The 17,932-nt window shown below is 34.9% G+C and overlaps 1 protein-coding gene across 1 annotated transcript; it reads right to left on the bottom strand.

Annotated features, from left to right (window-relative positions):
- Positions 1 to 11,549: 11,549 nt before the first annotated feature.
- Positions 11,550 to 16,940, bottom strand: LOC128997557 (uncharacterized). The gene has a single exon (XM_054423197.1). The coding sequence runs from the start codon at positions 16,938 to 16,940 to the stop codon at positions 11,550 to 11,552; it is 5,391 nt and encodes a 1,796-aa protein (XP_054279172.1).
- Positions 16,941 to 17,932: the final 992 nt, after the last annotated feature.

Genomic DNA, 17,932 nt, shown 5'->3' with positions numbered 1-17,932 from the left:
CCGCAATTTTTACCTTTTACTTTTTAAAATAATCAGTCTGTATGTTGCTAATAGAAGTGACAATAGTTTTAGATGATAAGCTTCCACGGTCACTGCAGATTGTCAAATCTTGGTCTTTGGGTGTTGACCGCGTCGTTGAATTAGTTAAACTAGAGGCCGACGTTTCGGATGCGTAGCAGCTATCAGTCTTCGGGGCGAACTACTATAGGCCTCTAGTTTAACTAATTCAACGACGCGGTCAACACCCGAAGACCGAGATTTGACAATAGTTTTGTTCTTATCCCAAGAAGAATTTTTTTTGTTCATTTAAAGGACAATTCTAATAGTGCAAGTAGTTCAACGTGATCATGGACAGTCCTCGTCGACGCCGCCATTGTCCAATGCTTCAAGTCAGGTGGGGTACCTCCTAACCAAACATCTCTTCAGCTTCTTAGCTACACTATGCTTTTTATTACCTACTACTTTTGAAAACCTCACCTCAAAATTTGGACATCCAAGGGGCGCAGCCCAAGAGGAACTCAAGAAAGTGAATAGGCCTATGACTTTCCTAGATATTGGATATGTAGATCATCTTTGTGCTTCATTTTGGCTGTATCAGTTTAGTATCTTAGTCGTGACAGCCGCACAGACAGACAGATAGACACCACCTCAATTTTATAATAGTAAATATATATACCGGTATATTTAACGACACAACAGTTTTTTTTTATTCTATTGTTTTTAGTTCGTGTAATTTCCTTTTATCTTCCTTTTAAAAATGTACATCTTGGATTTTTATTTTATGGACAAATGAACAAACTTTGTCGGTCCCCATTTCAATAAAACACTTTAACTTTTTGGTGGCGTTTGTAAACAGATAATAATCCTCCTATGAAAAAAGGTTCATGCCAACTTTACGTAATTGGACATTTGATTTATGGAATAGCTCAATCACGTACGTCAGTCAGAGATAGTTGTAGACCATGTATTGATCAACTTGAGAGCATGGACTTACAGTAATACATAATACAACTATGTCCTTAGCAATAATTACAATCAAGAAATTCTTAAACCGACTTACGGTGTAATACATTAATTGATTGTCTTGTTTGGCTGTTGGTCTAAAGTGGCCATCGCATCATGACCAATGTCTGTGATCAATTCAATGCCTTGAAATAGAAAGGTAAAGCCAGGGGTTGTTGTGTGGTAATGAGAAAGAGAAATTTACAAAAGTCAATTTCATTTACAGCGTCAAGACAACCAAGACAACTAATGCAACATACAATTATTGATTAAACTAACAGAGTGTCCTTAGTCTGTGTTCTAATATGAACACTTACAGACAATAAAGTAATGAAGACAGACAAAGTCAGAGACACAGTGAAGGGATGATGGGACTGGCGAACGAAAGGCGTCTTACTAGCGACCACAGTGGGCGATTGGGAACACCATAACGCATAATTCTTCATAAATAATCGTCCCGTGATTAATCTCAACATTCTCAATGTTTACATCCATAGGTATTTCAAATGTGATAAATTTATTCTACAAACATTTGTCTGTGCGATTAGGGGGCCAAAAAGTGTCCCATTAGGGGATATAAAAATACAGCTATTTTTGTATACAGACTGTTATTTTTAACGTGGCATGACTGCATTTCTCTGAGCAATAATCGTTTACAAAATATTCGCCAACCCGTCAAATAGTTAATAGCATGGTTTTCGAATAAAGCGGGTTTAGATGAAGAAGCTCCAGTTCCAAGACTGAAACTAGTTCATAATCAGATGTAAATCTTGCTATTCATAATCAGATGTAAATCTTGCTAGTTGAAAAATAGAATGAACAACTTGCGTTATTTAACCCTTCCAGTAGTTATTTTGAGGTCAGTGTAGTTTTAAACTATTAGGGAATAATTAAAATAAAGTTTAGGAAATATTTGTATTAAACATTGATGTTGACTCTGTCTGCAGGTATTTGTTAAACTATTCAACTATTTATTGTGGCTGAGGTACTTTCTGATTCAATTGTCAAGGAAGGTGCAGTCCATTATGAGATGTGTCGGTGAAAATAATCAACTACGAAATCAGTTACGATCATTTATTTCACTTGAACTTCTTGAATGGGCTCAGTATTTTTTCGCGCAGTTTAAGTTCTTCATAATACAAACGATTTCTTCCATTGGCCCAATCATCTCGACACTTGATTCTCACAAGAGGTTCTCGCGAAGTAAATTGAACAATACTCATATTGCAATACTGTTCGACTCTCCTATAAAAACAGTTTCCATCTTTTGTTCTAAACAAAATTACAAAGTCACTGCTTTTGCGATCCATGACATAACCAGAACCACCATCATGTAGCTGATCTCGGACGTATATCCCCACATCTGTGGTTGGGCAAGAGTCTAGAAAAAACCTTTCTACGACTTGATACTGTTCAGTGGCGGAATTCCAGTACACAAGAAGTCCTGAATACATAGTGGAATCTTTGAGGGCGTTCTTATGCTTTGTTTCAATGGTGTATTGTTGGCACTTGATCATGAAACGGTAGTCGGGTTTGTCGGCAAGAGATATAAGGATGGGCTCACCGACAGGAGAACCTTCGGTATAATCCATAATTTCAAATGATCCCGGTAACAATAATTCTCCTATATAACAAAAAAATATATAGTTCATTTTTATAGCCCCAGGATTGCATTTTATGACTAATTATGGTAAAAACGTACCTTGTCAGACAATCCTTGACATGATTTGTAGTGTCGAAAATAACTTGCTACAGTACATGTTTCGGTGGTTCTTCAATTCCACCATCGTCAGGCACACAAAAGGATCCACTTCTTGAGGTGTCGTCAGAGTTGTTACATACATTTAACCGACACTGACAAGGTACGTTTTTACCATAATTAGTCAAAAAATTTTAATCAAAATCATTATTTTTTAAGTAGATATAAAGCCAAATAACATTTCTTAGTTAATGTTGTATTATTTTACAATCTTTAACTTATGCTTTTTGGTTTTAAAGTCTTACTTTCCCTCTCTGGGGGGAAGAAAATTTGCTGAAATCAAAGATATCAGCTGTATGTTATAATTAGATCTAAAATTCTATACAGGGTGTCCCACGAAAGGTGTCTCAAATTGATTACAGAAAAATGGCATAACGTACAAGGGTGAAATAAAATTATTTTCCACTAAATTTACCCCAAGGAATAACGTAAAAATGTTAAAAAAGATAATTGATTATTGTTTTCACCAAAATGTACACCCTGTATCGGAAAAAAGTTAAAATAGTTTACCTGTATTCCTTGGGGTCGATTTAGTGGAAAATAATTTTATTTCTTTTTTATACGTTATGCCGTTTTTCCCTAATCAATTTGAGACACATTACGTGGGACATCCTGTATATTCTAATAGGCCTATATTAATTGAATAAGTATAAAAAATAGTAATGGTGCAAACCTACATAGGGAATCCTTGTAATCATAATTAATTAGTCCAAACCAAAGCCCAAAGGCACTACCATTACCAATTTTGTATTTAACACCACAATTTAAGTCCAGTTGACCAAATGGGCAGTGAAAATATATTGTTTAAACAAACAACAAACAAATAACAAAAATACGCATCATTTTCTTTTATTTATGATTCTAAACGAGATAGGTTCCAATACTTAATGTCATGCGTCATTTTTAACCGACTTCCCCACTACCAACAAAAGGAGGAGGTTCTCAATTTATTTGTGGCGATGTTTTTTTTTTCTATGTATGTTCACCAATTTCTCTGTGATTCTTTTACCGATCAGTGTGGTTCCACCACCAAAATAACTAGGAGAGTTTCTATTTGGTACCTTATATATTATGTTTAAGTATAATATTTGTTACGGTGAAAAATTCTGAAAACCTTAAATATTCAACATTTATTTTGTTTACATTTGTGCAGATTGTTTACATTTGTGCAGAGAAGGCATTAAATCATAATAACATTCCTACAGCTGTTAGTTGAAACCATTTAAATGAAGCTACAGACATAAAAAAATATACAGTCACTAAAAATCATGAAATAATTTATTTTTGTAAAAAAATACAACCGACTTCAAACGCTCTAAAAAGAATGAAATAATTTCAATAAAGTAAAAACTTTTGTATTAGGCAAGCTCACGTATTTCAAGTCGGCGCGGCTCAAACTGCAAATATGATTGATGTGTGTGTATTTTTAAAATCAATAAATTGTAGCTGGATAACATAAATATATAAAAAACATACTGAACTGTTTTATTGTTTATATATTAAAGGAAATATTTTCTTGTAATTTATGTTTACTTCAGAATAAATGCATTATGAAAATAACACACATAAATGTTCTATATGAATAGGAAAATAATTTAATTTGATATTATGATAGGGAAAAGAAGCTAGTTTAGTATTAAAACGTTACTTTTCCAAGTTAGAAACATTTAAATGCGTTATAATCTTTTTAAAGATACTCGTTAATACCACTATAATACCGATCTCTGATTACGATAATAAAATAACACTTAACGCATAACTATGAAAAAGACATGCAGATTAACACCTTTAGTTATAGATAGTCACCTGCAATATGGACACCCTACCCTCTTTCAATTTTGCATCAAAAATCATCATAGAGCCGCGCCGACTTAAAACACGTGAGCTTGCCTAATACAAAAGTTTTTACTTTATTGAAATTATTTCATTCTTTTTAGAGCGTTTGAAGTAGGTTGTATTTTTTTACAAAAATAAATTATGTTATCCATTAATGATGCTATCTAACAAAATGGTAAGATTAAAATGGTATCAAGACCATGGTATGGACCATTCGTTATGACAAACATTAACATACCAGAGGTGAAGATTAACGCAGAATGAAAATATGTAATCACAGATGTTGACAGTAGATTGACTAAAGGCAACTTACCTGCCCAATGCACACCAGCTGACCCTCTTCCTGCAGCATCCTGAGAAAAATTAGTAAAGCTTAGCTAACAGCTTTTAGTCTGAAGTAATGAATGTTAGTAAAAATGTTCAAAAGACTATTGTAATGTACAGGGTGGCGCAGAGAAACGGGAAATTTTGAAGTCGTTGTTGGTACACCTGTATGTCTTGTAGGAATAAGAAACTGAAGTCATGACGCCAAGTAGTAATGGACATTTAGTTGAGATGGAACAGTGGAGTGGTGCGGAGCGTGCACATCGCCGTGAGAGCGTACTACAAAAATGGTGACAGTGCAACAGCTGCAAATGTTTGGATGTCTATCATTTTCATTTAAATGGACATAATGCTTTACTGCGCTCAACGAAATCCCACTGAACTTCATCAACGTCCGTTACACAGTCCCAAAGTTACTGTATGGTATGCAATGTCTTGTCTTGGTGTGATTGGACCTTACTTTTTTGAGGATGAAGATGGTTCCACTGTAACTGTCACAACGTTACATTCATATCACAGACAATGTATTTTATTGTCTGTGTTTATATGCTGGAGACATTTTTTTTTCTCCACGGCTTCATGCTTTTCCAGATATTGAAATTCAGCAAATCTGGTTTCAACAAGACCACACACAAAACCCTCACACACTGCTAATCTGTCAATGGCTGCATGGGGACGTTTGTTTGGGGAGCGCATCATTTCAAGGAACGCTAACGTCCATTGGCCTCATAGTCTTAAGACATCTTAGTGCGCGAGCTCTGTGGACATCTAATGAGCGTTGTGTACCTGGCTAGGCCAAGAAATCTTATTGAGCTCAAGACTCAGGTTGAAGAACACGTTTCCAACATCCCAGAGGACACATTGCGTCTAACAATGCTAAGTCTTCAAAATCGATTGAATGAATACGCCCAAAAGACAGCCCGATAACTGATTAACTGATGTGATTTTTAACTTTTATTCCTATTTTAAACATTTCTTATGTATTTTCTTAAGATTTTTTTTGTAAAATTTTCTTGGCATATTATGATTGTTTCAAAATTTCCCGTTTCTCTGCGCCACCCTGTACTAGCTGTTACCGCTGGCTTCACCCGACATACTTTCAGTTCTATTATGAGCCGGCTGAAGTTTTGACTTTGCTACGGGGTAACATGACCCAATTAAATTAATATTGTAATATCACAAAACTGTCTTCATCACAACTCAAGACAGACTGAATTAAAACATAAATAAACAACCATAACAATAAAAATAAAGAACATTAATAATTATCATATGACCATTACCAACATCTTCCTTTTTCCGAAATGTCACTAGGATTGTAGTTCCTCCATGTGCAGTGTTGTCAGGATGATTAGTGTAGTATAATTTGTAATATGGAATTTTGAAATAGGTTCTTCACTGGTGATTTGAGAATTTTATATCCCTACAATAACACTCGGTTCTTCTATAAATTGAGTGTAGTGGTGATCTGGTCCCGTTGTCATAGTTACAATAGTAAACTACACTAACCTCGATATAATTAACCAGCAAAAATGGTAATCAGTCCAAGAAAAGTGAAACAATAGTATATTACGTTACTAGTCCTGAAAGTAAGTGTTTACCGGACGAGTGTGACCGTTCCCGTGCGAGACGAAGTCGAGTACGGGATTACCATACGAGTCCGGTAAACACATTTAGGACGAGTTACGTACGATAGTTTACGCCATACTACTAAATCTGTACAGATCCTTATATATTACCACCAACTAAAGGACTAAAAATCACTAGTCATAACCTCTAAACGAGGTTATGTTTTTGTTTACAACCACTCATTGCCACCCAAATACAGTATAATCAGCTGATTGGTGTCCGGTAAAACTCATTATAGTACAGTAGTACGCAATGAACCCCCATTTGATTAAGCTGGCGGCAAACAGCTGTTTTCTGGACTAAATCCTTGCGTGGGAAGTTCGTTAAAACAGTGTATTATGGCGTAAACACTGTTTTTGCTGATTACATTGTAAGTATGACCACTTTAGAAAAAATTGAAACAACAACCAAACAGAGAAATCATGGTGAAATTAAATAAAATAGCAAATGTTTTCTGGACGAAATAATAAACCTATGTTCTTGCAAAAGCAACACTTGGGTTTGATATTAATATTGCATCAAATTAATTTTTTCCATATGATATAAATAAAAACAATAATTTGCAAAAAAAGAAACTATTACATTAAGAGGTAACTTTAGGCCTAATTATATCGAAAGGTTTTGATCATTGTTTTGTCAACTTTCATAAAATATAGTTTTTGATTGAATAGGTCTAACTTATTGAAGTTAGTTTAATTTATAAAACATCAATACAAAACGTAAACTCAAATTAACTTACATAGGTATTAGCATCGATTCATTTAACTGTGGTCAGCAAGTTCTATAATTTAAGGTTTACACTTAAAATCGTATATAAAACATTGAACTGAGCAGTAAATGAATTTTGAAGTTGAATATGCCAAAATACTTTGATAGTAATAAAATTTAAATATTAGAATGGAATGAATACTCTTTCGGTAAAGCCAGCATTTTGGGGTTTTTCAAGCAAAAAATGAACGTTATGACTAACTCTTGACTATATAAATCTTTTACTAAATCTAGACAACTCTGAATTTATTGTCCTCTAATAGATGGCTTAGTTTAGACTTATTTTGTGAAATGATAATATACATAGTTTTCAACTTACGGTTACAGAATGTTCTTCACATTCTCTTTTTTTTCCAAATCTCTCCAAAATAGCCACGTAAAAGTATGTGATAATCTTGTAATCTTTGGTGTAGCACCCAGGGTCCTGACCAGCAAACCAGTACGTCATGGTAAACTCCAGCATGTCATATTTGGGATTGACAGTAATTCGGGGTTCCTTTTTTTTATCCAGAGAAATGTAATCCTCCACTTGATTGCAAACATCTTTTTTGTATTTCAGCTTTAATTTATCTACCAAGAATCTTTCTTTGCTGTATAAGAACGCAATAGCTTCATTTTCATATTCTAAGCATTCAACAGTCAAAACTTTACTTCCGTCTTTCGTCAATTCTATTATGTGAACTTTTTTTTCTCTGGCTTCGACAAATTCTTTGGCTTCATCCTCTGGGTTCAAATACTTGGTTAGGTATTGATAGATTTTTATATCTTTAAAATCTTCGCCATGTCGAGGGTAGGAAATTACTGAAATACAAAGTCAGTTTCAAAAGCTATGATCAAATATGCCACTTCATTTGGATTCATAATCAAGGGGATGTTTAGTTTTTAAGTTCTTGAAAAAGTTTAAATAAAAATAATTTACTCCATGAGTTTCAACGGTTATTAAAATTATTCATTGGTCACATAAATTGAGAAGCGTTGATATATAAGTAGATTTTCAAATCAAATCAAAATGGCATTTATTCCGCCAAAATATTTACAAATATCATCATTTCAAAACAGTTGAATGAAAGCAAGAGGGGTTTTTTCATATTTATTTATCGATTTGACCAAGAATATAACACGGAGTAATCCTTGTTTATGAAATAAAAATGTATACAATGCGTTTTAATAATGTATATTTTTCACCACAATATGATGTTTTTAGTTGTTTTACATACTTTAATTGGTGGCTGGAAGTTACGTTTTGTTGGCCATGCCAGCTGTCATCGTCATTTGGGGACCGAGCAGGTTTTTACATCCCTAGGGCCGCAAAATCAACTGTTCGCTTATTTACTTAAAACAATAATGTATGAGAAATACACAAGCTGTATCCATAGCATTTAAGACTTGTTTTTGCGTCCGCTGCCTAGCAACTGTTAATTATTATTTTTGCTGATTACTCAAATTGTCTTCACATGACCTTAAAGTTGTGTTGACTATTATTGTACATTGTTACTGTGGTAATAGGGTATAGTGTGGTGAAAAATAGCGTTCGTCCAACGGATTGAAATGGTTTTGCAGCTCTCAATCGTTTTAATTTCTCCCCTTCGTCTCGAACTTAAAAACTATGTCGAGCCAGCAAAACCTCATTTTCGGCCCTATGTATGAAATAAGTATAGATTAGCATAAGATTAGCATAAGATTAACACAAAGATCAAACATACCTAAAAGAGCTTTGTTTATTGGGTTAATAAGCTAAAAAGCTACATCGAGTGTAATAAGGAGAAAATTAAGTAGTTTTTGTTAAAAATATATAATTTATAAATATTTATAAGTAGTTGAGGTGTTACTTTTGATGATACTACAAACACGAATACAGTAAACTAAACTGTTTAGCCTCTGAATCACGTAATTTACTAATAAAAGGTTAAATACCTGTAGTACTTGTCCGTGATCCTGTGTTTTAGGTCAGCGACCCAGGTTTCGAACCTAAAGGTTCATTTTCAAGCTGATACCATGGTTAAACTCCAACTGATACCATGGTATGAGCTTGAAAATGAACCTTTAGGTTCGAAACCTGGGTCGCTGACCTAAAACACAGGATCACGGACAAGTACTACAGGTATTTAACCTTTTATTAGTAAACTAAAGTAAAACGTAATCAGGTTTTAAACTAAACATTCAAGTCACCATAACGTGTTCAAAGTGTTAACATTTGCTGAAAAGTAGACATATTTTGATGATTAATTAAAACAATAAATCATATTTCAACCTTCCCTTAAGGCGATGATTTAGCAAAATAAATAATTAAAACAAATTCCTCGTGCAAAAAATCTTTGGAAATAAAACATAAATAAAATCATTATTGGTTTTACCGTGGCCATCAGCGTTTGCCTCTTCAGATGATCCAGCAGTCAAGCTATGAAGAACCTGCTAACAAGGGAACATTTTAGATTAAACATTTAATTCAAACAAATACTACTCTAGTTTTAATAATCATATCATATAATGATTTCATTAACAGAGTAATACTTTTTGTACAGAGAATGATAAGAATTAACATAACCGAAACCTATGATTGGTTAATGCATAAAATACAATCAACATACATTCAAAATTGTTGATTTCCTTCTTGGAATGATATTATCACCAATTAAAAATGTTGGTATGGATTCTCTTAGATGTGAAGTGCATATTGCATAATGGCCTAAAATTCCCTTCTTTTGCATATTTGGAGATGGAAAACAAACATAGCCTACTCACTTACCTATGTTAACCTTAAGGAGAAAAATAAAATACGATAGATCGCATGTTTCTGAACATATCTTATTAAAACTTGGTATATAACTTCTTTTAGTTGAGTACTACAGGATCATGTCCAAAAATATGCGCTAGATCAACGCTGGATGGGTTACAGATTATGGATGGCTACTAAAATAAAAAATGATTTTTTATATATTTTTTCAGATCTAGTCTTGGTTTTCAAAAGAATTTTTTGCCACTGTCAATATTTCTGAACAAAACAGTAAAGGCATCTCTTTGAAATTTAATATTCTATCTAATCACAAAAACTTTTTTGAAATATTATATCAATTATTTTCTTTATCTAGAGGCCAAAACGTCCATTAGACAAACAAAACGTTGGGAAAACTAATTATTTCTCCCAAAAGATGAGAGTGAGCAGATTTCGTGCAACAGCAATGTAAAACTAGAGATTTTATGCCATAATCCTCAACTAAAAGAAGTGATATACCAGGTTTTAATAAGATATGTTCAGAAAAATGCAAGCTATCGTATATTATTTTTCCCCATAAGGATAACATAGGTAAGTGGGTATGCTCCTTTTCTATCATTAGAAATGAAAAAGAAGAAAACTTTAGGCCGTTATGCAATACTTCTCAACTAGGAGAAACCATATAGCAACTTTTATTAGGATGTGTTTAAAAATAACCTAAATATAAAATTTTATTTATTTCGCTTAACTTAATAAATATTTGATTTTTATTTACAATATTTTAGATATTGACAAAAATAATTCCAATAAAATGTACATCAACTAATATTTCCTTGTTTCCGTTAAGTTCTACAACTTTTGGTAAAGTTGAAAGCCAAAAGCCCAAATGGTTACTACATGAAGAGCTGGCAAAAAAGAAAAAAAAATTTAATCAAGATTTCTTTTTAAATAATTATTTTTTTTTAAAGTTATTTTTATCAGTCATACCCATCATTTATGCCCAAAACAGTAATGAAATCTCTTTGAAATAATTTAATATTCTATCTAATCATTGCAAGTTTTATCAAAATATCTTGTACATTTTTACCTTGAAAACCTAAAAAAAACCTATTTTTACGGATAAATAGTAAACAAATGAGAGGATTTATTCACTTCTCCAACCACAAGATGTGGTTATCTAGTTCAGATTACAGTTCAGAAAACAAATCAAACAAATATTTCATTTCACCTTAAATTGTTGACTATAAACGACCTATTGTTGTTTTGAAATAAACGATGAAAACACATAGACAATTTTATATTGTATTACATACTGTTCAAAATGAATAGTTTAAATTATTTATTATATCTGTAAATGAAAAACTGATGTTCCTTGGTGAACATTTAAGCAACACTAAAAATCTTTATTTATTTACAAATTGGAATAGAAGCATATTTTTTGTAATCATCTGTTTAAAGAAAGACAAAGTTCAATATAATTAAACCTTTAACTAACATAACATTTTCTCCGGGGCGAGTTTAAGTCATCAGCTTGACTAGTTTAGCAGTCGGTCTTCTCCAGGTGCCTGTGGACGTTTTGATGTCTGCCACCCTCACTTGGCCATCTCGTCCAGGGTAAACAGCTTCGACTACACCCTTTGTCCACCTTCCTCTGGCTTGGTTTTCATCAGTTATTAAGACCAAGTTACCGACTTGCAGATTTGCTTGTTTTGTGTGCCACTTGGAGCGTTTGTTTAGTAAAGGCACATATTCTTTCAGCCAACGTTTCCAGAATTTGTCTGCCATGTCCTGTGCGATCTTCCATTGTCTATGCAGGTGCTTCTCCGTTATAATGACAGCTGGTGTGACTCTATCTGCTCCTCCCTGGAGAAAGTGGTTTGGTGTCAAAGGGAGCTCATCATTAGGGTCGTCTGATACAGGAAATAAGGGTCTGTTGTTGATTATGTATTCTACTTCACATAATAGAGTAGTCAACGTTTCTTCTTTAGGAGCTTGGGTGTTTAAAATCACTCTTAAACATTTCTTCACCGATTGTATAAGACGTTCATGCGCACCACCCATGTGAGGGCTCGCCGGTGGTAGAAAAGTCCACTTCATCATCTTCCCCACGCAGAACGTTTTAATTTGTTCGTTATCAAACGACTCAAGTCCTTTTCTTAATTCGTTCTCTGCGCCCTTAAAGTTGGTACCATTGTCTGATATCAATTCCGAAGGACAACCCCGCCTTGCTGCAAATCTCCTGATCGCAAGAATTGCCGAGTCTGTATTGAGAGAAGCTGCAATCTCCAAGTGTACCGCTCGCACTGACAGACATGTGAACAACACTCCATATCGCTTTTCTCTTCTGCGACCTATAGTGACTTCCAGAGGCCCAAAATAATCCACTGCCACACAGGTGAATGGACGTCCATAAGGTTCTAATCTGTTTGCCGGAAGAGGAGCCATCTCAGGATTTTTAGGTGTGTTTCTGCGCAGCTGACAATTCTTACAATTTGCCCAACAGCTCTTAATTGCTCGCTTCAAACGGATTACCCAAAATCGTTGTCTCAAATTATTTGCCACGGTTTCTTGACCTTGATGAGCTGCCTGTTCATGTTCATGTTGGATCAATAGGACTGTAAGTCGATGTTTAGGATCTAAAATTATGGGATTTTTCAGGTCTTGACTGATTTGGTTCCCATATTCAGTCCTTCCTCTCATTTTCAATAAGTTCCCTGTCAAAATAGGGCTTAGCTTATGAAGTCGACTTTCTCGAGGAACTGGCTTGTTCTCCTCAATATTCTTCATTTCTTTAGGAAAAGATTCTAGTTGTGAAAGTCTGAAGCAGGTTTCTTCAGCTCGTTGAAGCTCTTCAACACCAAGACTCACATTTGTATTTCTCTCAGATTTACATCTCGTATTGGAAATGAATCGTTGCATCCATGCTACTGCTCTTATGAGTCTGGAGTATTTTGAAAATCTCTCCATATCGATAACATTTTCTTTGTTTTCAGGTAAAATTGCTAAGGCTACTTCATTGCAGTCTTCTTTTCTCGGAATGCTTTCAATTTTTGGCCATTCTTTTTCTTTTTTAAGTAAGAAGGATGGACCTTGGAGCCAACGGCAATCGTTCGTTAATGGAGTTGCTGATTCCCGTGTAGCTTCATCAGCTACATTTTCTGTCGTAGGTAACCACCTCCATTGATTTCTGTCTGAGTTGCTCAGTATTTTATCAACACGATTAGCAACATAGGCTGACTTTTGCTTTTGAGTTGCTTGAATCCAGCACCACACAATTCTTGAGTCCGTCCAAAAGTATGTTTGGTCTATTTCCATTTTGTGAAACTGATAGATCAAAGATGCAATTTGACTGCCTAATACAGCTGCTTGCAGTTCAAGTCTAGGGATGGTGGACGACTTTAGGGGAGCAACACGTGATCTTGCCAGTACAAAAACAACTTCCACGCAATCTTCTGGTTTTTCAGTCCTAAAATAAGCAACCGAACAAAATCCTTTCTCACTTGCGTCACAGAAAATATGTAATGATACAGTGCAGTTTGCAGTCAAGTTGTAGCATCGAGGTATTTTCAGATTTTCCGAAATCTTCACATCTTTCATCCAATTTCTCCATGCCTTTTCCAACTGCGCTGGAATTCTTTCATCCCACTGGACATTCATTTTCCACAGATTTTGTACCAGAATTTTGCCCTTCATTGTGATTGGAGTGATAAAGCCTATTGGATCATAAATGGACATCACAGCCTGGAGCACCTGTCGTTTGGTTGGTGGCTCTTTTAGATCAACGACTTCTTTCTTCACTTTTACAAAGTTGATTTTGAAAAGGAAGAAATCCTCATGGAAATTCCAGTGTATCCCGAGTACTCGCTCTGTGTCATCAGTTGTTATTCCAACATCTTCTTCTTTCAAGTAGTTTTTTGACCAACTTTTCTTTGGCAGACAGCTCATTAACTCTGGTGAATTGCTAATAAAGTTCCTCAAATTGAAACCACCTTTTTTACATATGTTTACAACTCCTTCTATTAAGCTCTTAGCTTCTTCCACAGATTGGTTGCTATCAAGATAATCATCCATGTAGAATTGTTGATTTACAGCTAGCTTTGCATCTGGATATTCCTCTCCATGTTTTTCACTATTTTTTCTAGTTATGTAAATGGCACTGGTTGGTGAGCAAACTGCCCCAAAAATCATTGATGTCATACACCACTCCTGTAATTTTCCGTCAGTTTCTTCCCTCCATAAAAAACGTAGTGAGTCTTGATCTTCTGGAATAATCTTTATTCTCAAAAACATCTCTTCAATATCTGCTGCGTATGCGATTTCATGTTTTCTGAACTGGAACAGAATACTTATCAGGCTATTGAATAAATTTGGTCCAGGTAGTAGACAACTGTTCAGGCTCTTTCCATGTGATTTTGACGCAGCATCAAACACAAAACGGAACTTGTCCGGTTTTCTGGGATTGTAGACAGGAAAGTGAGGAAGGTACCAGGTTTTCTCACTTTTGTTCTTTACCTCATCCAAATTTAACTTTTTTGCATATCCCTTTTCAGCATAACTTGCTATTTTCTGATGATATTGTTGACATAGTTTTGGGTCCTCTTTCATTTTATTTTCAACGTAGTTAAATCTCTTCAATGCAACGGAACGACTTTCTGGTAACCATGGTTTGTCTTCTTTCCATAACAAACCAGTTTGCCAACAACCATCTTCTGTTTGTGAACAGGTATTTTCCAATATTTTTTCTGCTCTAACTTCTTCATCACTTTTATTGGATTCCTTAATCGGGCAGTCGATAAAATCCCTCTCAAAACTTTCTTTAACTAGTGTGTTAAGCTCCAACATATCTGAATTTGTTTCATGTTTAAACATAACAAAGTCGTTGTCTATACGAGTTTGATAGTTTACATTTCCAGTAGGACCATTTATTGTCCAACCTAGTTTCGACTTCAAGGCAATCGGTGCATTTGTAGGTCCAATGATTACTTTCAGAGGCACTGTCAAATGTACATGTTCATGTCCAATCAGTAGTCGTGGACGACCACGCTGAAACACTTCTTCAGGGATTTCCTGTAAATAAGACCATTTATTTTTCATTTGTTCTGAATTCATAGACTGTATTGGTAACTGCAAGGCTGTCAAAGTCTTCACGTTGTTTAGAGTCAAGTGTTCGCCTGTATCTCCTATAACTGTCAGTGTTACAGTCTGAGATTCTTTTTCTGTATAAACAGATCCATCTGTCCATGAGAAAGATACAGGTTTAGTAGGTCCATCAATTTCAAGTTCTTCAACCAATCCCTTTTCGATGACAGAAATAGTTGAACCGTCATCAATTAAAGCAAATGTTTCAATTTGCTTGCCATTTTTTCCTACCAATGTTACCGAGAGAACCCTCAACAACACTCTTGCAACAGGTTCTTCTTGAAACCCCATATGTTCACTGTGAATTTCCAATTTAGGTGTCTCTTTATTAGCACCTTCTTCTTTTGAGGTCACGTGTAACAGTTTATTATGGAAATAGGTGCAGCCATTAACTCCACAAGCAAGTTTGTTACGACAAGTCATCGCTCGGTGTTTAGTCTTCAAGCAATTGAAACACAGACTGTTACTCTTGACTGTCTCCCATCTTTTATTTACATCGTACTTTAGGAATTGCTTGCATTCTGTCAATGTATGGTCTTGTTTTTTACAGCAAACACATATACGTTTTTTAAACTTCTTGTCACCTTCATGTTGTACTAATACAAAGTTCTTGGAGTTTGATTCATTTCTTGATGCCATGTTTTTAAAGTTTCCACTAGTAGATGTACTGGGAGTACATATAATTGCTGCATCCGCCACAGAAGAGAGCCACGTCGAAAAGCTGTCGAGGCCAATTGGTTGTTTCAATTGAGACTGTGGTGAAGTGACAAACATTCCCCAGTTGAGCTTCATGTTGGTGGACAGTTTTTCTGTGAGCTCTTCCATAAGTTGTGGGTTAAACAAGTAGTGGTCCTGCTTCAAGGATTTTACCGTAACTACTAAGTTCCTTACCATGTCACTAAAGGCAACCAAAGTGTCAGGCTTGTAGTCCTTAGTTGGTGGTCGACCTTTCACGCTTGCTATGAGATTTTTAATAATTATATCAGGTCTTCCGAAACGCCGTTCCAACAAATTAACAATTTCTGGTACGTTCTCAGGATATATCAACAGTGCTGATATCATTTCTTTAGCTTTTCCAGTAATACATTTCTGAAGTCTTTGAAGATTCTCCAAATCAGTGTAGTCATTAATTTCAGTAGATCGCCTGTATTCAGCTATCCAAGCGGGCCATTGGTCTAGATCTCCGCTGAAATTAGGTAGAGCTGACAATATTCTCGCCGGCATCTTCTCTCTAAATATCATTTTATCAGGTTGACAATCTCGAGGGAAACACGAAACATCTCGAGGAATTCTCCTTCCTTCGCTGAAAGCTACAGTCCTTGCTTCTCGAGGATTTTCACAGTTTTCTTCTCGAGGCTGGAAACTAGACTGTACTTCGTGATGCGGCAAGGATACCTCCTGCTGTACACTCTTCATAATATTTACTGGAACATTAGTACAAGGCTTAAAAACGTTATTTTTATTAATGTCTTCAGCTTGATCCTTTGTCTGCATCCACTTTTCAACAGCTTCCTTTGTGGGCAACGGTCGTGGAAGAGAAGAAATTGAAGTCCTAGATGATCTGCTACTGACTCTTGACGATCCCCTGCTAAGCGATGACAGTCTGTCTTCAAGTAGTTTCTTCTTCATTTCTATTTCCTTCCGCTTGGCTTCTTCCTCCACTCGGGCAAGTCTTTCATCAGCTGCTGCTTTCTCCGCCGCCGCCTTTGCTTTAGCACATGATACAACAAGGGACGTTTCTTCTTCCTGTATCTTAATCAATTCGTCCATAACCTCTAAAACACTTTCATTCCTACTCCTACTTGAGCTAGTTTTATGAGATCTTACCGACAAAGGAATATGCTTATCACTTACTGCCTCATTATTTTTACCATCAAAATCCTGAGATTTTATAGCAGACTTCTTAACTTTGGACCTTGTAAATGCTCCAGTAGTCGACATTTAGTTGATTCGCAAAAGTTTCGGCACCAATGTTCAAAATGAATAGTTTAAATTATTTATTATATCTGTAAATGAAAAACTGATGTTCCTTGGTGAACATTTAAGCAACACTAAAAATCTTTATTTATTTACAAATTGGAATAGAAGCATATTTTTTGTAATCATCTGTTTAAAGAAAGACAAAGTTCAATATAATTAAACCTTTAACTAACATAACACATACTATGCTTATTGTTATGAATTATGAAAATGATACATAATACAAAGAAGTGGGTAAAACTAAACCTTACCGAAAACAATCCAATAACCACGGATACTGTTAGTTCCATGGTAAAGGAAAAACTGAACAACCAGAGGCAGTTGGTTCTCTGGATAGAGGCAATTTTGCTGTCACATAAATTACTGATACATTACAATTAATTGACTGTCAAATGACTTGCGCAGTTAGAAGTAATAACTCACAAGTTCATCCACGTACGAAACACTAATTTGCTCTTGACGCAAACAGTTTTATCTAAAAAGTCGTGTGGCTTTTAAACTCGACTCATAAAAAAAATTAAAAAATCTTTATTCCCCAGAATCTTTCCCTCATTTTTGAACATAAGGTTATGCATAATCCTTAGTATTACTATGACGAAACTATAATTTAAGTAAAAAATAAATTAAGTCATAAGTCATAAGTCATAAGTTCTTTATTCCAAAATAACAAAAAACACATTGTATTGGAAAAGTCATAAAAATAAACAATAGTAAAAACTGAAAAATTCTTATCAAGGTAGGCTAAATAATATGTACAAAGACTAACAATTTGATTCTTGTTT

This window comes from Macrosteles quadrilineatus, unplaced genomic scaffold (genome assembly GCF_028750875.1).
Source record: "Macrosteles quadrilineatus isolate MER2022 unplaced genomic scaffold, UCM_ALF_1.0 Scaffold_6__1_contigs__length_79288215, whole genome shotgun sequence".
Lineage (NCBI taxonomy): Eukaryota > Metazoa > Arthropoda > Insecta > Hemiptera > Cicadellidae > Macrosteles > Macrosteles quadrilineatus.
This window is presented reverse-complemented; position numbering and strand designations above follow the sequence as displayed.

Bases quoted from the DNA above. Each gene is read 5' to 3' on its own strand.
- LOC128997557 (XM_054423197.1), bottom strand. From the start codon at position 16,940: ATGGACGAATTGATTAAGATACAGGAAGAAGAAACGTCCCTTGTTGTA.